The sequence below is a fragment of the Silene latifolia genome, chromosome X (genome assembly GCF_048544455.1).
Source record: "Silene latifolia isolate original U9 population chromosome X, ASM4854445v1, whole genome shotgun sequence".
Taxonomy (NCBI): domain Eukaryota; kingdom Viridiplantae; phylum Streptophyta; class Magnoliopsida; order Caryophyllales; family Caryophyllaceae; genus Silene; species Silene latifolia.
In genome coordinates this window covers 337,392,873-337,417,349 of record NC_133537.1, presented here as the reverse complement: position 1 = coordinate 337,417,349, position 24,477 = coordinate 337,392,873, and the positions used below count along the sequence as shown (strand labels likewise).

The 24,477-nt window shown below is 36.1% G+C and overlaps 1 protein-coding gene and 4 long non-coding RNA genes across 10 annotated transcripts; 1 reads left to right on the top strand and 4 right to left on the bottom strand.

The window, feature by feature from the left end:
- Positions 1–206: 206 nt before the first annotated feature.
- LOC141622546 (uncharacterized) lies at positions 207–1,939 on the bottom strand. Its single transcript, XR_012533007.1, has 3 exons — positions 1,835–1,939; positions 980–1,071; positions 207–459 (listed from the first exon to the last, which is right to left on the bottom strand). It is a non-coding gene; the product is annotated as an uncharacterized LOC141622546 (long non-coding RNA).
- A 2,011-nt stretch (positions 1,940–3,950) lies between these two features.
- LOC141622545 (uncharacterized) lies at positions 3,951–5,181 on the bottom strand. Its single transcript, XR_012533005.1, has 3 exons — positions 5,094–5,181; positions 4,264–4,353; positions 3,951–4,173 (listed from the first exon to the last, which is right to left on the bottom strand). It is a non-coding gene; the product is annotated as an uncharacterized LOC141622545 (long non-coding RNA).
- Positions 5,182–6,807: 1,626 nt separating this feature from the next.
- Positions 6,808–15,896, bottom strand: LOC141619144 (uncharacterized). 6 transcript variants are annotated; one of them, XR_012531599.1, is made up of 6 exons: positions 14,881–15,896; positions 14,651–14,775; positions 14,419–14,554; positions 12,098–12,215; positions 8,172–8,237; positions 6,808–7,076 (listed from the first exon to the last, which is right to left on the bottom strand). It is a non-coding gene; the product is annotated as an uncharacterized LOC141619144 (long non-coding RNA). The 6 variants fall into 6 exon arrangements; XR_012531600.1 differs by having other exon boundaries at positions 14,636–14,775; positions 14,881–14,971; XR_012531597.1 differs by having other exon boundaries at positions 14,419–14,775.
- Positions 15,897–17,846: 1,950 nt separating this feature from the next.
- LOC141619143 (uncharacterized) lies at positions 17,847–18,505 on the top strand. Its single transcript, XM_074436164.1, has 2 exons — positions 17,847–18,075; positions 18,165–18,505. The coding sequence occupies exons 1-2, from the start codon at positions 17,847–17,849 to the stop codon at positions 18,428–18,430; spliced, it is 495 nt and encodes a 164-aa protein (XP_074292265.1). The 3' UTR covers positions 18,431–18,505.
- A 1,716-nt stretch (positions 18,506–20,221) lies between these two features.
- LOC141619140 (uncharacterized) lies at positions 20,222–24,254 on the bottom strand. The gene is made up of 3 exons (XR_012531595.1): positions 23,058–24,254; positions 22,596–22,952; positions 20,222–20,395 (listed from the first exon to the last, which is right to left on the bottom strand). It is a non-coding gene; the product is annotated as an uncharacterized LOC141619140 (long non-coding RNA).
- Between the last annotated feature and the right edge of the window lie 223 nt (positions 24,255–24,477).

Genomic DNA, 24,477 nt, shown 5'->3' with positions numbered 1-24,477 from the left:
CTCCCCTGCATGTTTTATTTTTCTGTTTTTTTAAAATGTTTTGTATTTTAGGGGTATAATAGTAATTTACGTCCATAAAAGAATAAAATTCATCCATGAATGAACACCACCCTTATATTAGCCTCTAAATCATAATTGGATCAAATAACGTAACCTGTCAATCTGACTACTGACTCATATTTGAGAATCACAAAAACACAATAATCTAACTCTAATCATCATTCATTCATCGATTGACAAAAGATTTTTCCACATAAGATTTACATCCGAAAGTCTAATTAAGCATACCAGACACCGAGTTAAATACTTAACTAAGTACAATTAGTCGAGCAAACAGAAGTACTAGAGTCTTATGACCCCGAGTTAAATCCTCACATACTGCCGCTGCCATGTTTTTTTCTACCAGCCATGACAAAATGTTCAGCAAAATTACCACTTGATTCTCGACGCTTCCAGTTTCTGCAAATTTTCAGCAAAATTACCACTTAGCTAATTATGTGCGAGTATTATTATTATTATTATTATTAGGAAAAATTACAAAATACTACCTACCTATTGTAGTCAAGAAATTTTCAAAATTCTATATATACTTTTTTGTTCAAATTACTACCTAGAAAGTTACTAATCCTCCCAAATTGTTACCTTATACCTAAATTAGTTCTTAATTGAGGTAAAATGAACCACCACAAGAATCAACCACCACCACCACGTCACCATAACCTAACCTGACCTAACCACACGCACAATGAGTAGATTAATTGGAATTCAATTAAAAAAGGGGGTAAATCAATGAAAGTCGCCTAATAATGGTTAATTATGGTTAAGCCCTAAATACAGGTATCAGGTAGCAACTTAGAAAAAGTTGATTTGAAGAAAAAGGAATAATATGTAGTATTTTGCAAAATCTTGATTATAATAGGTAGTAGTATGCAAATTGGCCTAATTATTATTGACGGTAAATAGATGGAGAAATACTAACCCAGCAGCTCGAGCAGCAAGACTTGCTGCTACACAGATACAGTAAAACCTGAAGCGAGGAAAAAAGAAAGAGCCAAAAGAGGTTTCCATATCCTGAAACCATGCATGCCAAAATACAATATTATTAGGACAAATAATTGCACAAATACTATCTTACAACTAGTTGTATAATAGCTATGTACAACCGCGTCAAAGTTATCGAGCTTTCATACAAAGTTGTTGAGTTATTTTACAAGTTATTGAGCTTAATAATTATTTTGTTAAGTTCAACAATTTTGTATCATAACTCGATAATTTTGTTAATAGAGCTCAACAACTTTGTAACAAAGCTCGATAATTTTGTTAATAGAGCTCAACAACTTTGTAACAAAGCTCTACAATACTGAATAAGTTGTATATGCAACCGATTGTATAATACAAATGGGGCTGAATTAAACTAACATAATAAAGCACCAAATTTGAAAGAAAAAAATAAAAGTAAAATTAATTAATCAGAAACTAATTAGCTGAGGTTGTGGGGGAGTAAAATTAGAGGGTAAATAGAAATTACTCGTATAAACAATCAAAAGAGTTTCACCCAACGATCAACCAAAACCCTAAGTCTTAACAACATACGAGAAAAATTACCGGATACAATAATCAACAAAAACACTCGGTAAATATCAAAAAATAAAATCATCGAAAAATTAATTCAAAATCCCAAAATAATCATTCAAAGCACACAACATTAAATCGAAAACAAAAGTAACAATTAATTCATTATTAATCAATCAAATAATCAATATAACTAGAAACAATTCAATTAATTTAACCGAAATAATTTAAAATGGCGACGGAAGAAAGAGAGAGATGTTACCAGATAATTAGGGTTTGAGACGATGCGTAGAAAAACAGCAAACGATTTGTGTGTTGTGTGTTGTGTGTTGTATGTATGTATGTGTATGGCGAGAATAAATAATTCCCCCGCCCGGTTATTTATAATGCCACCCCCATATTTAGTCGGATTCTCTCTCTTTTTTTTTTTTTTTTTTCTTTTTTTTTTTTTTTGAGGTCTCTTTTTTTCTTTTATAAAAAGTAGGAAATTGTCCATGTGCAAGACTAACTCAATTGATTGCCCATATTCACCATTATTGTTGCCCCATCTATATCTACTACACCACCAATTACCACCATTATTGATCCTTCCGTGTTTCGTGTATGTCAATTAGTACTCCGTATGCCATCATACATGATACGGCTTATAAAAACTCAAATTTTAAACAGCCTGCTAATAAGGATCTTGGCGGCTGTAAATGTGCAGTTTTCTAGCATGATTTTTGAGTGTAAATGTGCAGTCTTTAAGGTCAACTATTACTACACACAAAATCATACATTAACATCCAGTTAGTATCAACAAAAGTAAACGCCAAGTTTATTGATATCGAGTCTGATTTTGTCATCATTGTTTGTACATTACAAAAATGTCCGACATTGCTTAATGGATTTTTAAGTGCGCTTTGATTAATTTCTGCAGTCTTTAAGGTCAACTATCTGACTCGAGTTGAGATATTGTGAAAAAATTGGTCATGGGAGGGGAAATTGTGAGCTCTTTGTAGCTTCCGCATTTGGTTTAGAACGAGAACTCAAAGGACAAAAACAATAACATCAGAGGAAGACGAAGAGAGCAAAACCGTGATGAACAAAGGCAAAGAAAAGGTACAACAGAAAACCACGCACCATGCCAGAAATATAGAATTTAAAAGACGGAATATTTACATGTCACAAAAAACGCAGGCAACACATTCGGAAATACAGATGTAACAAAAAAACACTGAAAATTGCAGGCCTAGAAGAGGTGAAAAAGACATCAAGATGGAGGGAAGTATCGCCAACAAGCGCACAAAAGCACAGGAGACATCACCATAAAACGCAATGAGGACGCCAAAAAAAAAACACATCAAAAACCACCAACAACAATAAAGGGGACAAATCAAAACGGTTCTTTTAATACATTTTATCACTATTAACAAAATATTTTGAGGTCCTTCTACTCCCTTATAATATTATTGAATTGTTCTTCATGTTTGAATACAATACTCCGAATCTTTATTTTGTTTCTTCTAATTAATGTCTTGGTTCACTTGCATGCTAGACAAACTTGACGGCACGACACAACCTACTAAAAAAACAACCCGCTACGACAAAAAAAAAAAAAAAAAAAAAAAAAAAAAAAAAAACTACTGAACGCAACCCCACGATTACAAATGCCACCAACCGGAGAAAACCCGTGAGTTTCACGGGCGGGCACCCGAACTAGTTCTTGATTAAAACGCGAACATTTCATCCAGGAAATAATAACTACTGCCGCTATTTCCATCAAGGCTTATTTGACCAAAGTAGCTTATTTGACCAAAATTTCAGCTACCTGATTTTTTTGCAAGTGTTTGCCAAGTAGCTTATTTGTTCAAATAAGGTACGTGAAATAAAGTGCTACCTTAGGTAGCATTTGAGAAATCAGGTACTTGAATGACTTATTTTCCATTTTGTACCCTTTATTCTATAATATTAAATAATTTACATATCCTTTTACGATTTTACCAAAATTAGCTACCTTTTCAGCTAGTTTACCAAACACATTTTTATATAATCAGTTACCTTATCAGCTCCTAATTTTCAGCTACCTTATCAGTTACCAAGTATGGTGTGGTCACAACTCACAACTCACCGATGTGACTAAGGAAAACTATGCAACGGTAAACCGTTGGCCCAAAATGAGAGTGTTGCGAAGGCGGGATTGGGGATGGAATATGTCGAATGTTACCGTTCGTTACTCGTGCATTCCTGATGCTGATAAGGAAAGTGACACAAAAGTTCGATAATCTAAAATTAACCATAAATAATTGCAAGGTGCAGGAAGGCAGGCCGCGTTATCAGAAATTCAGAAAGGCATAATTGATTCCGAAAGGCATAAACGACACGAAACACCAACAACCTAAAACAACTTAACAATTTACAACTAATTTGATAGAGTTTACAACAACTTAACAACCACAAGTTTTAAGCAAACGAGCAACATAGTTAGTTGATTGACAACAATAAACCAAGACAACCGAAACGACTACATCCCAGTATTAGTACTATTTATCATCCTCCTCCTTCTCAGAATTGGAGGGCTTCCCTTCGATTAGCTTCACAATAGACGGAAAGACTTTTTCTCTGCAAATGAAAAAGCTTAGCTTAGCTAATGAGTTGAAAAGCCTAAATACGAGTATTACTTGGAACCGTAAACACAGAGAAAACACTCACTCAATAAAGTCAGCAGTTTGATATGCTAGAAGACCAATTAAAAGGCATTCTGAGAGAGGGAGTCCCATTGAGATCAACAGCTGCTTTGTCCTGCATTCATACAAACCAGAATACAACTTAATTCAAATAACACAAAATAGCATACCACATTACGCATAAGACAAACAAGAACTTGCGTGGTGGGCCCAAAAATGTCACCACTTTAAGGGTATCTGACCCGTCTCTTGCTATAGACGGATATATCCGTCATCCGTCTATAGCAAGACTTGTTGTTCAAATAAATAGATATAAATCAAACCAAAGTAACCAGAAAAATGGTTGATTGACAGATTAAACCATGAGAAGCCAACATCGAATAAAGCAGCTAAAGTTGAAACAACAAGAAAAAAAAATTGTTGATGAAGATTAATCAAACTTAAATCGGAAAAAAGAAAAAATAAAAAATAAAAGTAAAAATTAATTAATCAGAAACTAATTAGCTGAGGTTGTGGGGGAGTAAAATTAGAGGGTAAATAGAAATTACTCGTATAAACGATCAAAAGAGTTTCACCCAACGATCAACCAAAACCTTAAGTCCTAACCACATACGAGAAAAATTACCGGATACAATAATCAACAAAAACACTCAGTAAATATCAAAAAATAAAATCATCGAAAAATTAATCCAAAACCCCAAAATAATCATTCAAAGCACACAACATTAAATCGAAAACAAAAAGTAAAAATTAATTCATTATTAATCAATCAAATAATCAATATAACTAGAAACAATTCAATTAATTCAACCGAAATAATATAAAATGGCGACGGAAGAAAGAGAGAGATGTTACCAGATAATTAGGGTTTGAGACGATGCGTAGAAAAACAGCAAACGATTTGTGTGTTTGTATGTATTTTGAGAATAAATAATTCCCCCGCGCGGTTATTTATAATGCCACTCCTAATCCCTATATGGTAAATTATACCATGCACCTAGGAGTATGGTGCATGGTACTCCCTTTTCTTAATTTTTTTCTTATAATAAATAAATTATAAATTTAATAAGTTAGAAAATAATAAAAAAATATATTATTATTCATAATTTTTATTTCTCTACAAATTGAGATTATATTTGATATATTTTGTTATTTATTTTATTTTTCCTCACATATTCACATAACGTAATTGACATATTCATATCATATCACATAATTTTTTTTCCTTAAATTATTTTGTATTATGCGATTTTGGTATGAAATTAAACGTTCATGATTATTGTTCAATATATTTGAATAAATAAAGTCATATTCACTAAACTATAAATGTCATATTCACTAAAGTGAAAGTGAATATAATAGAACCATCAAATGAATATCACACACTATAATACATATTCATCAAATTACACTGTCATATTCACTAAACTGAAAGTGAATATGATAGTGTCCTATTGTGAATATCGCACTTTAAAGCACATATTCATTAAACAATATTGTCATATTCACTAAACTTAAAATGAATATAATAGTGTCATATCGTGAATGTAACACCACGTAACATTTAAACTGAATATGACCGTCGTAACTTTTCTTAAAAATGGAAGATAATTTTTGTTTTAAAATTTTAAAAGAAAAAAAAAAGGAGGAAGTTGAGGATGAGTGGGAGTATGTAGTATCCTACACATGGGTGTAGGATATAAGAATTGATCCCTATATAGTCGGTTTTTTTTTTTTTGATGACGAGGAGGTTGGATCCTCCCCGGGATACAGGACCCCACCCTGCTAGGCGCCTGTATCATGTGAGTTATTTCCCGCGGGGATTATTCCCTCTCCGGGCGTCAGGTTCCCAGGAAAGTGTTCATCTAGGGAATCGAACCCAGGACCTCGCAATTCCTCCTTTGGAGGCTTTGAGGTTGCCCTGGAATTCCACTAGACTCACACATCTTGGGACCTCGCAATTCCTCCTATATAGTCGGTTTATCTCTCTCTCTTTTTTTTCTTTTTTTCTTTTTCTTTTTCTTTTAAAAAGTAGGAAATTGTCCCATCTTCTCTCATGGAGTGCTTTTTAATTAGGGAAAATGCACGCGGTGCCCTTCAACTTTGATGTTTTGCCTGAAATACCCAATTTTTTGATCCATGGAATTTTAAGAGACTATAACTCGTGTTTACGAGCTCAGAAAGTGACGATTTTTTTTTTCAAATTGATTATCTTTTCGAGATCTACGACTTGAAAAAAAAAATTGTCGAGTTTGGAATTCGTGAGCAACAGATATGGTCAGTCAAAGTTTGTTCGATAAAAAAAACTTTGACGTACAAAAACTCCTAGCCACGGGATCCAAATACGATAATTTTTTTTTTCAAAACGTAGTTCTCGGAAAGATAATCGATTTGAAAAAAAAAATTATCATTTTCTGAACTCGTAGACACGAGTTATAACCTCTTAAAGTTTTCCGGAACATAAAATTGGGTATTTCGGGCAAAAATCGAAACTTCAAGGGCACCACGTGCATTTATATGGTCGCTTTTTGTCTGAAGTTTATTTTATGGTTAAATGTAATCATAATAGTTTAGCAAGTGTTGTCGTTTATAATAACTTGTTTTTTTAAAAATGGTCACATTTGTCTGTAAAATGGTTACAAAAACTGAGATTACAACATGAACGCTGATCAACGAATACATAACACACTTTGTAAGCTTTGGTTCGAGCTCTGATGCCGCTATGATCGCCTTGGAAAAAGGTTCACAGGTAAACCACATAAAAGTCGTCGTTGGCGTTAGCGGAACCGTATTCTAACATCTGCATTTGTTCATTCAACGTCCATATTCTTCAAACACCTTAAAACATAGTCAAAGTTTAGTCATAAATATCATACTTGCCAAGTTGGCAAAAAGTATCTTAATACTAACGTGAGCAAAAAAATGTCAATATGCATCGTATTTACTTAAACTCAAATCCTTAATTTTTCATTACACTGAAGTTACTCAATTTGAAAAATGTAAACAACATTTAATGCTACAACTGCACTCATGCTATTAGATTACTGAAAAATTTACCAGCTTATAATTTATAATTTAATATCAATTTTATCTTATTTTAATGAAAAACCATAATTATAATATCAAACTTTAATTATAAAAATATATAGTCATTGAAAAGATACTGATATAATGAAAGAAATTTTTACTTATTACCTTATTTAGCTAGATGTCTTTTGAAGGGAAAACTAAGAGATTTTTTATTCTCTTAATAGTACAATGATTCTCAAGAAGCGGAACCTTCTAGAATGCTCTCGACATCATAACCCCAGAAACTTCTCGAATGTTTCCGACACTACTCAATATTTCTACTATGTACATGAATGTTTTAGTACCTCCTAGAACATTCTAGACCCTTCTAGACTATTCTATAGTATTTCGGAATGTTCTACACTCTTCCGGACTCTTATATGACTCTTTGGAATGTTCGAGGCTCAACTAGAAAAATCCCCAAATGGATCACCAGAGTTTTAGAAAACATAACGGGGTGAATCCAGTAACATTCCTCCAAACTCCATCAATAACCAGTAACCGACTAGACACTCAAGTGTGTAGTCCTGCCACATTACCCATCGCAACAGGTAATCTTCACCGGCAGTGGAGGACCGCAGCCTTGTCCACCTAAGCCCCGCTCATCGCAACGAGCAATAAATCATATTCATTAATGTGCACATCCCCCTTGTGACGGAAACCACAAGGGCCGAATCAAGGGCTTGAAGCCATTTCCGAAAATAACTATACTTAGCCGAGGACGCACCTCGAGAACCACAGACACACAAACAACCAAGCCAACATCCAAGAATTACAATTTCAATAACAATACTAATCATGTCAATACAACAATCAACACCGTCTTAATTCAATTAAACATGCAACTGAGTAAGGAAACCCTACCTTATTACGAATCTGAACCACAAGCACACAACGGAAGCTAGAATTGTCCCTCTACGGATCCTTCACCTAGCAATAATCACAATCATGCATATGTCAGAATTATACAAAAAAAACCTTTTTTTCCCAAAGTGACAAATAGGGCAAAACCCTAAAGACAACATACCAAAGATTATCAATATACAAGAAACTTACCAACGAGATCGGGACGAAAGACGGAACTAGACTCACGATCGACCGAATAGCCTTAAGAGTGATTAAGGTGATTAGAGAAGTGAAGAACGTAATTTGGGTTTTGATAAAATGAATAGTAACTGTTAAACAAAGTTTATATAATCTCTAATCACCTTAAATCAAACCGTGGAAATTAATCCCGTCAGACCTGTTACTCAGTCAAATATCTGGGGTACTCGGCCGAGTATCTCACTACTCGGCCGAGTGTTCCTGAACAGTAACCTGACCAGACAACACATGACACCCTACTCGACCAAGTTAGCCTTATTCGGTCAAGTAAACTAGACTCAGAAAACCGTGGTAGTACATATTTACATCCAAAATATATGTAAAACCACACTAAAATTAAACCCTATGCTCTCTCCGTTTACACCTCACCAAGAAATCCCGAACCCGCCTCCGTAAACCTAAATGATATACCTCATACTCTCTCTAAAACTGTACAAACTAAAAACATAAATCGCCAAGCCCATTCTTTTAAACCCTGCTAATTTCTAAGGCTTTCCTCTACTTTTCCTTCACCTTAACTTTTCTCTTATATCAATCTTTCCCTCTCCTTATTCACTATAATATATTCAATTAATCAATCCCACAAAACTGAATTCGAAAACACAGTATTTTAAGTTCACTAATTTCATTAAATTTTGTTTTTTGATTTGTTTAAATTTATATGACTACTATTTTAAGTTCACTAATTTCCTTACATTTTTCGTGCATTTTTGTTACATACTCCCTCCAATCCACTCCAAAAATAACATGCAAATCCACTCCAAAGGTAACATTCACCCACTTTTTGCATGTTATTTTTGGAGTGGATGGGAAGGAGTATGATTTTTTTCCTTTTAAATTTGTGCCGAAATTATTATGTCTAAACATTTTTTTTTGTGATCTTCGTATTTTAAGATATAAGATTATAATTAATTAAATCAAAGATCATGGAAACATTAATGCAAGCATAGTAGAGTGTAACATATTTAACTAATAAAATTAGGGGATAGATTAATCAATTAATAAAAGAGTTTTGATATATACAATCCAATGACTTGTATGTAAGCATTTAATATCTTCAATATTTGGTATTAAGTTTACGTATGTATAGTGTATTTTATATGATGGGACAATGAGAGTTTGACACGTCAGCTTATAGGAGTATATTAGCTTTTCCTTTAATAAAATAATATGGGTTTTTCTAAAATATGCCCAATAGGCATATGTTAAAATCAGGCTCGTCTTTGAGGGTGTGCAGCCCGTGCAGACGCACAGGGCCTCAAAATTTTTGGCCCAAAACTGCTCTGTGGACCGTGACAAAAACGGAAATCTAAGATAAGAATGTTTTGAAAATAGATGCTATCATATAGTTTAATGTAGTCTACTGGTTCTAATTATTGTGTTAAGTTTTTGAATATGAGCAAAAGGTCCCGAGTTCGCCTACTATGACCGTCAATTTTTTTTGTTGACAAATTTACATTTCAAACCTTAAGGATTTGAGCTAAGTTAATTTAAATTATCTCGACCGTCTTTATACTGTAATATAATTTTATGCCAGCTTATTTTATTTAATATATATTTAACCTAAAACTTATAAAGATGGTATTATCTTTATGCCATCTTAATTTAAGAGGGCTTCGATAAGTTAGTAGTCGGGATTAAACTTATACATCAAGTATATAGGGCCCCAATTAAAGATTTTGCACATGGCCCTGAAATCACAGAGACGGTCCTGGTTAAAATGCTAAGAAATGAAAGATTTATATCAATATATTATGAGAAATTGAATCCAACCTCATTATTATCATACTTAGAGAATTATTGATGTAAATCTTTCCTTTCTTAACATCTTAACATGTTCCTATTGAAAAAAAATAAAGAAAACAAATTACACGTTTTAATGAAGGGATTACATGACTTCATAATTTGATTGGTCTCTCTTTTCTTAATCAACCAAGTTGACTGCCCTTCAAGTCTTCATGTAATACTCCGTATTTATGAGTCTCTGGGTACTCTATCGAGTAGGCCTTACTCTGTCGAGTAAGGGTGAGTTGCGTTTTAAAATAGTTTCTGACCTGTTGGGTACTCGATCGAGTAACGTTGATACTCGATCGAGTAAGGGGGCACTCGATCGAGTACCTTAGCTACTCGATCGAGTAAATTCGTTTACGAGGAGTTATTTCTCGAGTTTTGTTAATTATGCGATTAGGTATATAATCTTTTCCGTCATTGTTCTTAAACACTTTTCAAAACCTATTTACTGTCAAGAGAGAAAACAAAACATCGTTCTTCGCTTTAATCGCATTGTTAGCAAATCCCGGAGTTTGGAAGGTCGGATTTCACCTTTCTTTATACCGTTGAGATCCTTGCGTCGAGGGTAAGATCTATGTACCATTTTTATAGTATTTCCTTTAAGTTGTTTAAACCCTAATATGGGGAATTGGGGGTTTTGTTGTAGATAATGATTGGTAGTGATTATGTGTATGTATGATAGGAGGAGGATTTGTAGAAGAGGCTTTTTGATACAAATTTGTTGAGACCGTCGATTGTTGTGCTTTCCGGGTAGGATTTCTACTCGCATTAATCCCATAATGGGATGATTGTTGATGTGTTGAGATTGATTGTTTGATATAGTAATTGTATTGTGACGGTTGTGATTGTGATTGTGAGTGGTTGTTCTCTGGTTCTCGAGATGTGTTCTCGGCTGAGTGGAGTCACTTGCGGGAGTGACTTCACGCCCTAGTTTTGCCATCCGTGGAACCCGCCACGGAAGGGGATGTGCACATTAATGGGTAGGGTTATCGCTCGGTATGATGAGCGGGGCTTAGGTGGGAACGGCTGCGGTCCCCCACTGGCAGGGCTGGTCCAGTGAACAGTCGGTGATTGAGATTGATGGGACTGGTGTGATTGTGTGTGTATGACGGTTAAACTGTCTGTTTATCGTATTGTTGATATATATAAGTTGTGTGATTAGTACTGACCCCGGTTGTTGTTTTGTAAAACCTGCGGTGATCCATTCGGAGATGGTGAGCGAGAATTGAGCGAGTTTGAGTTGAGTACTGGGATAGGCCGGGATGTGCCACCGTCGACGATAGAAGTCTTCCGCTCGTAGCTTTACTAGTTTTATAACATTTCGATTAATTCAAGAGATGAACATTGATTTTGAGAACATGTATCGTATTTTGGTATTTGGTTTCAGTTGTAACCTTTCACTAAACTTATATTATTTAAAGTTGTTTCGTTATTGTCTTATGAATATCATGCCTCGGGTAACCGAGATGGTAGCATCCTTATACTTGAGTGGTCCTGGTAAGGCACTTGGAGTATGGGGGTGTTACAAATGGTATCAGAGCGACGATCCTGAAACCTGTAACCAATAAATCTAATGAATATATGGAGTCAATTAAAATGAACCCGGGGTAAAGGTTGTAGGAGCTAATGCAAAGGCTTGGGAGACGTCCTAAAGTCGCGAACTTGCCCTACAATTTTGAACCGGTCACCATGGGATATGAATCGGGATCGCTATATGTTTATCTTGTGAATTGTGTACCTATATGGTGATGTGTGGCATGAATCAGTGGATGTATGTATGTGGAGAATGGGGAATGTAACAACCCGGATTTTTAATGACTTAATTAAGGGATAAAAGCGGAAAAACCTCAAGTCATTGCTATAAAAATGAATCCAGATCGTCATGGATCACTTACACATGACTAAATAATTTAGTCGAGAGATTTAATTACGAAATTAAACCAACATTGAAAGCTCCTCTCATTACCCAGAATGCCCCTTTAAGGGTGTCTCCATCTAACTTATTCTTGGTACCTGAAAAACATTTAAACAAAAGTCGCTGAGCGACAGTAACCTAACCATTCTCCTATCATCGCCTTAATCATTCAAAAGCAGGCATGCGAATGGAAATGGAATGCACAAATAAGAATCACGTAAAGCATATATCACATAAGTTCTCTTATCACAACATTCTGGATATTCAAATGATACAACAGTATTACTCAAAGATATTAAGAAACCATTTTAGTAATACAACAACACTTAACAAAGTTAAGCACATGTGAGCACAACAAGTCCCAATCATCAAACATGTGACATTATTACCTTGATCTTTCTTTATCGTGTAGTAACGTTATTCACCATATAACAATTTCAACGGTAAATCCAACATGCATCATGTGAGTAAAAACTGTAGTCATTTCTTTAAAAACATTTGTTTTCTAACAATTAAGCACGGGACGTGACTACTAATGTCACACGCATACTCACGGCTTGCATCTCACCTTAAGTACGAATGTGAACATCAATCCCGCCAATCATACCGATTCTAGGAGGTTTACATCTCACCCCTAGTGCTCAGTAGGACCGGACGACTAAATTGACTTGGTTTAACAACCGAATCGTGGGAAGAACAGATTTGCTAATGGATGGTCTCAGAGGTCCCATTTAAGTGACATGTCCCATACACTTCGAGGCACCAAGACAATCGCAACCGTCAAGGTCTGCTCACGATCGCAACCGTGAAATAATAATTGCCAAGATATCGGAAAGGTAGTAAAGCCGATCAAGCTCCCCGTCAATATATGCGCATATACCCACTCCACAACTTCTTGGAACACGCACTCCTCGGTGGCGGTGGGTCGACTACTATCCTAACGACAATCCCTCCACATGCAGCTTCGGGATGTGCTGTCCGTACTTGTATAGCATAAGCTCTCTAAGCATTCTTCCATCACGTCGATCCCTAAACCTTACCAAGGTAGCGCCCAACATATAGCACGGAAGACTCAAACTTGTCTCACAGAGACGATGATACATCGATATGCGGACCATCTCAACATATCGACAAAACAACGGCACTTGGCTCGGGGTCCCATTCAAGGGGCATACCCAAGTAAACCGGGAAAGATTCCATGGCTCGGAGGTCCCATTTAAGAGGCATAGCCAGTTACACATTTACGATATTCTGGTCTCAACGGTCCCATTTAAGGGACATGTCCCAGAGTGCTAGAAACTTTTGAATAAGAAACGTAAACATACATAAAATCATCTTGCTTTATCTTTTCTGAAATCTTTAGGATTTGGCGAATCTTATTTGGAATTTATTATTTCTAAATTCGTTATTTAAGGAAGGTATTTAGATTTTTACTATAGTAAGCTTAAGTTTAAGCTTCATTTTTAAAGAGTTTATTCAACTTCTTTTTAATAAAAATTTTGTTATTTAATAAACATTTTATGTAAATCATTTGAAAATACTATTAAATCATTTCAAATATTTTTACCAACTATAGGTGTAAAACTTTTATAGAAGATATGAATTAAGACACTTATTTATTAAGTAACTTTCCTTGTAATTGGAGAAACGTTTAAATCATGTAAACCATCTTGGTTTTGAAAACGTTATCGAATGCTTTAAATTTCCAACATTTAAAAGAGTTGTTATTAAACTTTAATATTTAATAAAATTTAAACTTATCAATTCTAGCCTTAATCGTATTTAAAGAGGAAAGGTATAATTCTTTTAGGCTAGTAGTTAAGAGCTAAAATGTTTGTACTCATATAAAAGTTAACATCCCAATAGACTGCGTACTTACTAAATAAAGTGAGTGCAAAAATCATAAGGTAATCATATCGGAACATGCATCACACGACAAAAATAAATATAGCCAATTAAGACATTACTCAATTATATTTCCTAATCATGTTTCTAGGTGAGAAAATAGCACAACGATTAAGATATTACTCAATTATATTTCCTAATCATGTTTCTAGGTGAGAAAATAGGACAACGATAAATCACTTGTTATCATGAAATTTTAACATACAAATTCAACTAATTGAGTAATTAACTAGTGCATATATATATTTCATGCCATTGTTAATAATTTAGCGGTCTGGTATTTCTACTCAATATTTAATTGTCAACAAGTTACATAACTCATATTTAAACATATTCATTCACATTAGCATATCGAGTTTTGTAAAATTAAAGAGGGATAGAAGAAGGTCGGGTTACCGAGGTTAGTGAAATAAGTGAATGTGCTTATTAATCCGATTTAATAAAAATTAATCGTTATTAATAAAGTCACAAGTCCGTCTTGAATCCGTCATTAAAGCGGGAGAAGTCTAAGTCCGAAACCCGTCAATCAAACCTTGAATTACGAAAGGTCAAGTTAGTAAATCGGGCCAAACCCGTATCATTTAAATGAAGGAAAAGGGATGATATAAGTTACTCCGTATAACGTAACTCAGCTGAAAGAAAATCCCCAAATTGATTTAGGGATTTGGGTCACCAAAAGTCGAAACCTACGACGGCATCGACGAGGAGGGACGGCAGCAAGCAAGGCGGCATCAGGTGGTTTCTACGGCGGCTCTGCAGCGGCAGTCGAAGAGCAGAACAAGGAGGAGAGCAGTCAGGAGGACGGAAATGAAAGAATGAGCGAAAGGAAGGAAAGAGATAGGGGAAACGGAGGCTTACCACGGTAGTGGTGCTTTGACGGCAACGAGGGTGACGGTGTGGGCATGGTTGATGGTGGCAGAGACAGGGATGACTGGTGGTGCACGAAAACAGGCGAGGGAGGAGAGCGAGACGAATTATTGTATAGAAGGGTAGCAAAAGGAGGAAGGAGGAGATGGGAGGCTCACGGTGTCTGATGACAACGAAGGCGATGATGGTGGCTGATGGCTGCTGGCCACGGCTCACGGGGTGACAGAGGTGCAAGGAGGTCAGCGGCCCTACTGAACAAAGCCGAGGAGGAACAAAAGGCAACAGAATAGGTGATGGTCAAAGCTTGGGTGACCCGGATTTGGTGTTCCGGTGATGGTGGATGGTGAGGTGATGCGCGAGCTGTGGAACACAACTAACGAACTGTGATGAAAGGTGGTCGTGGAAGAGGTGATAGGGCGTTGTTTCGGTTTCTGAAACAGGGGGAAGCAGAGGAACAAAAGGTGGCGTCGGTGGTGGTCTGGGCTTCGTACTCCAGTGGTGAGGGTGAGTTGGTGTCAGGTGGATATGAGTACGGAGGTATGGTATGGTGTTGTGTTGTCTGAGTCAGGCGTGAGTATTGGTTGGTAATGGGAACGGTGTCGACTCGGATATGGCCGAGTGCATTACAAAAGTAATGGGTGATTTTGATGAATGATGACGTTGATTACCGAAACGAAGATAAATTGAGGATAGTTATAAGAAGATGATGATGGTGATGAAATGGTGATGGAGATGGTAAAAGAGGAGTGTTATAGTCAAAAATATAAGCAGGATGTGTATAGAGTAGTTATAGAAGTTATCGAACACATGTGAGGTGAAGGTAGCAACAAAACTATATGCAGAGGAAAAGATACATGTGAATGTATAGTAATGCATGTGAACTAAGGCAGCTGAACAATGGAGGTGTATAGTGGAAAAGACAAAACTACATGCAGGGAAAAACAAGAGAAGCAAGGTTGACATAGCCAAATGTTTGATACACTACAAATGAGTGTGATAAATGCTTGGGGTGATGTGAAGAAACATTATTGAATAGGGCAACGATTGTCATCGTATTTTTATTTAAGACAAGCTTTTGATTACAATTAAAATAAACGAAATCATTTATAAAATTTAAATTGAGAACGAATTGAGATAAACGTAACTTAATATAATTGGGAAATTATAAAAATAGTTTTAATTGTAATTAAATCAAAATAATTTGTAGGAGTTTAACATGGGTGTTACTTTATGTACATCTTTTAGATCAAAAGTAAAATTAACGGAATTACTTATAGGATGTATGAATAATTTAAATTAAAATGGAAATGTGACGAAAACAATTTAAATGTGTGGAAAATTATAAAAGCAGATCTATATATAATTAAGTAAATTAATCAGTAGTGGTTTAACACGGGGTGTTACAGTAGTACCCCCTTAAAGAAGTTTCGTCCTCGAAACTTGAAAAAGAAAGTCGAACTTTAAAACAATCAACATTTTAAACGAGATTCAAGTATGGCACCCATTTTGAACAATCTAAATTTACTACACTGTGAGAGTGAAGTAATTGAAATATAATTTGAAATATTTTTATTTGATCATGAAAAACTTCATTTTTGAAATTTGATATTCAAAATAGTGAGAAGGTACTTGAAATTGCTTGAAAAACTATAAAGGGTTTGAAAAGATTGTCAAATAACACTTAACAAAATTATTAAATTCCAATGAGAAGAAAATGAAGGTTAACGACTTTCAAAATTTTTGAAGATTTGATGACAAAGAGAGACCTATCAGGAGGAAAGGTAGGCAACAAGCACTGCACGGAAGAAAAAAAAAAAAAAAAAAAAAAAAAAAAATCGATCAAAAGAGGAGGAGATGTCTGAAGGATAGGCGTAAACAAAAGCGGATATGATAAGCGTCTGAAAGAAAACAATATGTATATACGTATATATACACATGTCAGAGGTTTAGAAGAGGGGAGAGGGTAAAGAGGAGTTAAGGGAAGTATCGATGATTTTATAAAAGGACAAGTTGCGGTTCTATCATCGTTCATTCTTCTCTCTTTACTATTCCCAACGGATCCCTACATCACTCTACTCCTTCTTTTTCCAACGGCACTGCTACAGTAACCCCTCCTCTACAAAACACTCAAATTTAAACCTCTTACTTACTTATTTCCTTCTTTCCATAAACATCTTTCAAATCCAAAAATTCATAATCATTAATCATGGCTACTCCATACGACGAGCTCCATGAGTCAGTTAAGAAGTCTCTCGATGAAGTGAAAACTCTGCTTTGTTGGTTAATGGTCCTCTTTGTTGTAATGGTTGCTTTCTTTGTAATGCTTGTGGTAAATCTATGTTAAGAAATTGGGTAACAACCCTGATTCAATAAAACGATGTTTTAGTTATACAGTGAAATCTTTTCCACTTCCAGCTCACAAAATTCCTTATACTCGAATTTCATTACATTCAAATGACGGATTATTCCTTAAAATTGTAAAGCAGAACTTCGAATTCCCATTAAACAAACTGATTATAACATAATCCTTTAGCAACGGAGCTAAGTAGAAAGGGGTCATTTCCTCAATCCAATTAATCATCACCTTAACTTGTCCTCTATTATGGGATTTATACTAATACCCGAAGTGGTTACTACGAAAGCCATTATATCTCAAAAATTTCATACACCAAAATCAAATAATTGTGTACAATCATACTTCTCTTAAGAAAACTTCTCCAACATGTTAGTCCCACAATAAAAGTTGTCCTGACATTTTTGGACATATGCCTATTCAATTGTCGCCAAGTTGAAACTTGAATTTCGGCCACAGAATTTTCCACAAGTTCAAACAAACTCTTATTCAGATGTATCTTTTCTAAGTCCTTAGTTCCATTATAAATAGGTGGTAGTCGTGTCATATATCACACCACTCTCTCTTTTTATAATTCTCCTTCAATCCAGCATCTTTACACAAAATGTCATTTACCACTGATGTCAATATAGTTAGGCACTATGAGAGTAAGATTGGGGGCATAGTTCAACAAATTCCTCCCTTTTTCATCCGACTGAAGGTAGTTCTTACAGAAGAAACTATTTGGAACCTACTAAACCAAACTCCAGCATTAAGTCTCTTGGGAAACATTCTATGGGAGGGTCCCGATCCACATCTCTCTCCAATAACTCCGGCCGAGGAGGTTACCAGGGGTAAGTCTGACTTTATCATACTCCGTGCGTACAATCGCTTATCCCCACAAATTAGTTATAATGAACTCAACCTTCTTGTCCTGTTACAGAAATTATTCGGAAGAAAAGTGAAGAGTTAAAACAGCTAGAAGATGAGGTTGTGGAGATATGCAAGCGACTTCAAAAGATTATGGTGTGGAAAACAGTGGTTGATTTGTGCACTGGATGGGGAAGGATCTTTGTCGGTCCATATGAGGATACTAAGCTCCTCGATATATACACCGACCGAATGATGGAGGAGGCTGAGGAAGAAGCGATGCAAGCTGCCTCGTCATCTTCAGAAGACAGTTGTAACATAGGGGCCACATTCTATTAGGGTTAACATCTTAAAAAAAAATAAGGCAACATGCTAAAATATAACGCCTGTATTCCTCCCAATGTTATGAATAAACAAGTCCATTACTGCAAAATTACCATGCTATCCCAAATCAAAACTTCTAATTCTCGCATATCCACTAGCATTGAAACTTGTGTCCTATAAATCCTTTACACACTCAGTTGAGTCCTAAATCCTCATACATATGTCTCCAATAGGTCATATACGTCCACAATAATAGTGAGTCACTACATCCTACAACCTCAATTAAACCATCGTGGTAGGTATATCCTCAAAGTAGTTACTCCTTAAATATAACACAACTTTAAACGGTTACTCTTAAATAATTATACTTTATCAGTAAGGGGTCTTGTCACCGAATTCGACTTTCATACTACCAAGGTTGATTTCTTACTGACTCAATCGACTAATAATCCACCGTCATGACAATCGTGACGCTATTCGTTCCCACTGGTCACTCAATCGTATGGTTCACCTCACTAACTTCCGAACAAGCTACCACACACAAGCCAAAAAGAGTAATATATCTTCATACTGTGCCATTCTGACTCCCTAAGAACATCGATTATCGCTAAGGCTAAAAGAAGCATTGGTTTGCTCATATAAAGGTCTCAGATCACTCCACGATTTGGCACTACTCCATTTTCTCTCCCTACTATAGACATTTAACCCTAAGAAAAATATGCCCCGTAGAACTGCCATTGAAAAGGTTAGGTCTTATGAAAAGAAGATTGATGATATTGTGAGTGAACTTCCGGAGTTCTTTTCTCGCTTAAAAGTGGTTCTCGTTGATGTCATACTCGGAAGGCTGTTGAGCTTGGGTCCTGCATTAACCCTCATCGAAAGTATCTTAAGGGGTGGTATAGATCTTCGCTTGACTCCGGTGGTCTTGGCTAACGAAATCACGAGAGGTAAGCTATTATGTAATATACTTAGCAGCATATTACGCCAGGTTATGATCTGACGCTCATCCTTTTTGAACTTGTCTCAGCAACCGTTCGTATGAAGCGTGAAGAGCTGAAGAAACTGGAGGGCGAAGTAGTGGAGTTCTTCAAGCGTCTGGAGAGGGTGCTTAGATGGACTGCTTTGGTCGATTTGTGTCAAGGCAACGGAAGAGTCTTCGTGGGTCCTTATGAAGAAACCATACTCCTGGATGTGTATATTGACCACTTTTTAGAAGAGGCCTATGCGAGCACGGCATCATCGTCTTCTCTTGAGGATTAGTAACAAAGTAGTACTATGGCTAGCTCTTGTGGGAGAGTTAGTCTTCTTGATGTTCTGTACGAACTTACTAGTATTATCGTTATTAAGTTAGTTGTTAAAAGCTTGCTTGCTTTTGAAAGCATGTTTTAAAACACATGCGAAAACAGGTAAGTTGGATGTTTATCAACACCTATTATTATGATTAGCAACAATAATCGCACATAACAAGCAACATGCAAATACAAAATCAAGGGTGACGCAAAAAGCATATCACAATTACCTTGCAATGAAATCAAATATGACTTGCTAGGTGTAGGGTCAGTCACTAGACATATTTACCCATGCTAATTATTCTACCCCAATAAATTATTTAGACGAATCCTAATTGTTTCTAAGTGAATCTCTCAATTTAGTGATCTAAATAATTCTACTCATTTTAATAAGTCTCACCCAGGCGCGCTCCTCGTTAGGTAAATGAAGTTTAATCCTCATTTACGGTCACAAGGTCGCTCTGATACCAACTGTAACAACCCGGATTTTTAATGACTTAATTAAGGGATAAAAGCGGAAAAACCTCAAGTCATTGCTATAAAAATGAATCCAGATCGTCATGGATCACTTACACATGACTAAATAATTTAGTCGAGAGATTTAATTACGAAATTAAACCAACATTGAAAGCTCCTCTCATTACCCAGAATGCCCCTTTAAGGGTGTCTCCATCTAACTTATTCTTGGTACCTGAAAAACATTTAAACAAAAGTCGCTGAGCGACAGTAACCTAACCATTCTCCTATCATCGCCTTAATCATTCAAAAGCAGGCATGCGAATGGAAATGGAATGCACAAATAAGAATCACGTAAAGCATATATCACATAAGTTCTCTTATCACAACATTCTGGATATTCAAATGATACAACAGTATTACTCAAAGATATTAAGAAACCATTTTAGTAATACAACAACACTTAACAAAGTTAAGCACATGTGAGCACAACAAGTCCCAATCATCAAACATGTGACATTATTACCTTGATCTTTCTTTATCGTGTAGTAACGTTATTCACCATATAACAATTTCAACGGTAAATCCAACATGCATCATGTGAGTAAAAACTGTAGTCATTTCTTTAAAAACATTTGTTTTCTAACAATTAAGCACGGGACGTGACTACTAATGTCACACGCATACTCACGGCTTGCATCTCACCTTAAGTACGAATGTGAACATCAATCCCGCCAATCATACCGATTCTAGGAGGTTTACATCTCACCCCTAGTGCTCAGTAGGACCGGACGACTAAATTGACTTGGTTTAACAACCAGAATCGTGGGGAAGAACAGACTGCTAATGGATGGTCTCAGAGGTCCCATTTAAGTGACATGTCCCATACACTTCGAGGCACCAAGACAATCGCAACCGTCAAGGTCTGCTCACGATCGCAACCGTGAAATAATAATTGCCAAGATATCGGAAAGGTAGTAAAGCTGATCAAGCTCCTGTCAATATATGCGCATATACCCACTCCACAACTTCTTGGAACACGCAGCTCCTCGGTGGCGGTGGTCGACTACTATCCTAACGACAATCCCTCCACATGCAAATGGATGTGTTTGTCCGTACTTGTATAGCATAAGCTCTCTAAGCATTCTTCCATCACGTCGATCCCTAAACCTTACCAAGGTAGCGCCCAACATATAGCACGGAAGACTCAAACTTGTCTCACAGAGACGATGATACATCGATATGCGGACCATCTCAACATATCGACAAAACAACGGCACTTGGCTCAGAGGTCCCATTCAAGGGGCATACCCAAGTAAACCGGGGAAAGATTCCATGGCTCAGAGGTCCCATTTAAGAGGCATAGCCAGTTACATTCGATATTCTCGTCTCAACGGTCCCATTTAAGGGACATGTCCCAGAGTCTTTAAAACTTTTGAATAAGAAACGTAAACATACATAAAATCATCTTGCTTTATCTTTTCTGAAATCTTTAGGATTTGGCGAATCTTATTTGGAATTTATTATTTCTAAATTCGTTATTTAAGGAAGGTATTTAGATTTTTACTATAGTAAGCTTAAGTTTAAGCTTCATTTTTAAAGAGTTTATTCAACTTCTTTTTAATAAAAATTTTGTTATTTAATAAACATTTTATGTAAATCATTTGAAAATACTATTAAATCATTTCAAATATTTTTACCAACTATAGGTGTAAAACTTTTATAGAAGATATGAATTAAGACACTTATTTATTAAGTAACTTTCCTTGTAATTGGAGAAACGTTTAAATCATGTAAACCATCTTGGTTTTGAAAACGTTATCGAATGCTTTAAATTTCCAACATTTAAAAGAGTTGTTATTAAACTTTAATATTTAATAAAATTTAAACTTATCAATTCTAGCCTTAACTGTATTTAAAGAGGAAAGGTATAATTCTTTTAGGCTAGTAGTTAAGAGCTAAAATGTTTGTACTCATATAAAAGTTAACATCCCAATAGACTGCGTACTTACTAAATAAAGTGAGTGCAAAAATCATAAGGTAATCATATCGGAACATGCATCACACGACAGTAAATAAATATAGCCAATTAAGACATTACTCAATTATATTTCCTAATCATGTTTCTAGGTGAGAAAATAGCACAACGATTAAGATATTACTCAATTATATTTCCTAATCATGTTTCTAGGTGAGAAAATAGGACAACGATAAATCACTTGTTATCATGAAATTTTAACATACAAATTCAACTAATTGAGTAATTAACTAGTGCATATATATATTTCATGCCATTGTTAATAATTTAGCGGTCTGGTATCTCTACTCAATATTTAATTGTCAACAAGTTACATAACTCATATTTAAACATATTCATTCACATTAGCATATCGAGTTTTGTAAAATTAAAGAGGGATAGAAGAAGGTCGGGTTACCGAGGTTAGTGAAATAAGTGAATGTGCTTATTAATCCGATTTAATAAAAATTAATCGTTATTAATAAAGTCACAAGTCCGTCTTGAATCCGTCATTAAAGCGGGAGAAGTCTAAGTCCGAAACCCGTCAATCAAACCTTGAATTACGAAAGGTCAAGTTAGTAAATCGGGCCAAACCCGTATCATTTAAATGAAGGAAAAGGGATGATATAAGTTACTCCGTATAACGTAACTCAGCTGAAAGAAAATCCCCAAATTGATTTAGGGATTTGGGTCACCAAAAGTCGAAACCTACGACGGCATCGACGAGGAGGGACGGCAGCAAGCAAGGCGGCATCAGGTGGTTTCTACGGCGGCTCTGCAGCGGCAGTCGAAGAGCAGAACAAGGAGGAGAGCAGTCAGGAGGACGGAAATGAAAGAATGAGCGAAAGGAAGGAAAGAGATAGGGGAAACGGAGGCTTACCACGGTAGTGGTGCTTTGACGGCAACGAGGGTGACGGTGTGGGCATGGTTGATGGTGGCAGAGACAGGGATGACTGGTGGTGCACGAAAACAGGCGAGGGAGGAGAGCGAGACGAATTATTGTATAGAAGGGTAGCAAAAGGAGGAAGGAGGAGATGGGAGGCTCACGGTGTCTGATGACAACGAAGGCGATGATGGTGGCTGATGGCTGCTGGCCACGGCTCACGGGGTGACAGAGGTGCAAGGAGGTCAGCGGCCCTACTGAACAAAGCCGAGGAGGAACAAAAGGCAACAGAATAGGTGATGGTCAAAGCTTGGGTGACCCGGATTTGGTGTTCCGGTGATGGTGGATGGTGAGGTGATGCGCGAGCTGTGGAACACAACTAACGAACTGTGATGAAAGGTGGTCGTGGAAGAGGTGATAGGGCGTTGTTTCGGTTTCTGAAACAGGGGGAAGCAGAGGAACAAAAGGTGGCGTCGGTGGTGGTCTGGGCTTCGTACTCCAGTGGTGAGGGTGAGTTGGTGTCAGGTGGATATGAGTACGGAGGTATGGTATGGTGTTGTGTTGTCTGAGTCAGGCGTGAGTATTGGTTGGTAATGGGAACGGTGTCGACTCGGATATGGCCGAGTGCATTACAAAAGTAATGGGTGATTTTGATGAATGATGACGTTGATTACCGAAACGAAGATAAATTGAGGATAGTTATAAGAAGATGATGATGGTGATGAAATGGTGATGGAGATGGTAAAAGAGGAGTGTTATAGTCAAAAATATAAGCAGGATGTGTATAGAGTAGTTATAGAAGTTATCGAACACATGTGAGGTGAAGGTAGCAACAAAACTATATGCAGAGGAAAAGATACATGTGAATGTATAGTAATGCATGTGAACTAAGGCAGCTGAACAATGGAGGTGTATAGTGGAAAAGACAAAACTACATGCAGGGAAAAACAAGAGAAGCAAGGTTGACATAGCCAAATGTTTGATACACTACAAATGAGTGTGATAAATGCTTGGGGTGATGTGAAGAAACATTATTGAATAGGGCAACGATTGTCATCGTATTTTTATTTAAGACAAGCTTTTGATTACAATTAAAATAAACGAAATCATTTATAAAATTTAAATTGAGAACGAATTGAGATAAACGTAACTTAATATAATTGGGAAATTATAAAAATAGTTTTAATTGTAATTAAATCAAAATAATTTGTAGGAGTTTAACATGGGTGTTACTTTATGTACATCTTTTAGATCAAAAGTAAAATTAACGGAATTACTTATAGGATGTATGAATAATTTAAATTAAAATGGAAATGTGACGAAAACAATTTAAATGTGTGGAAAATTATAAAAGCAGATCTATATATAATTAAGTAAATTAATCAGTAGTGGTTTAACACGGGGTGTTACAGGGAAT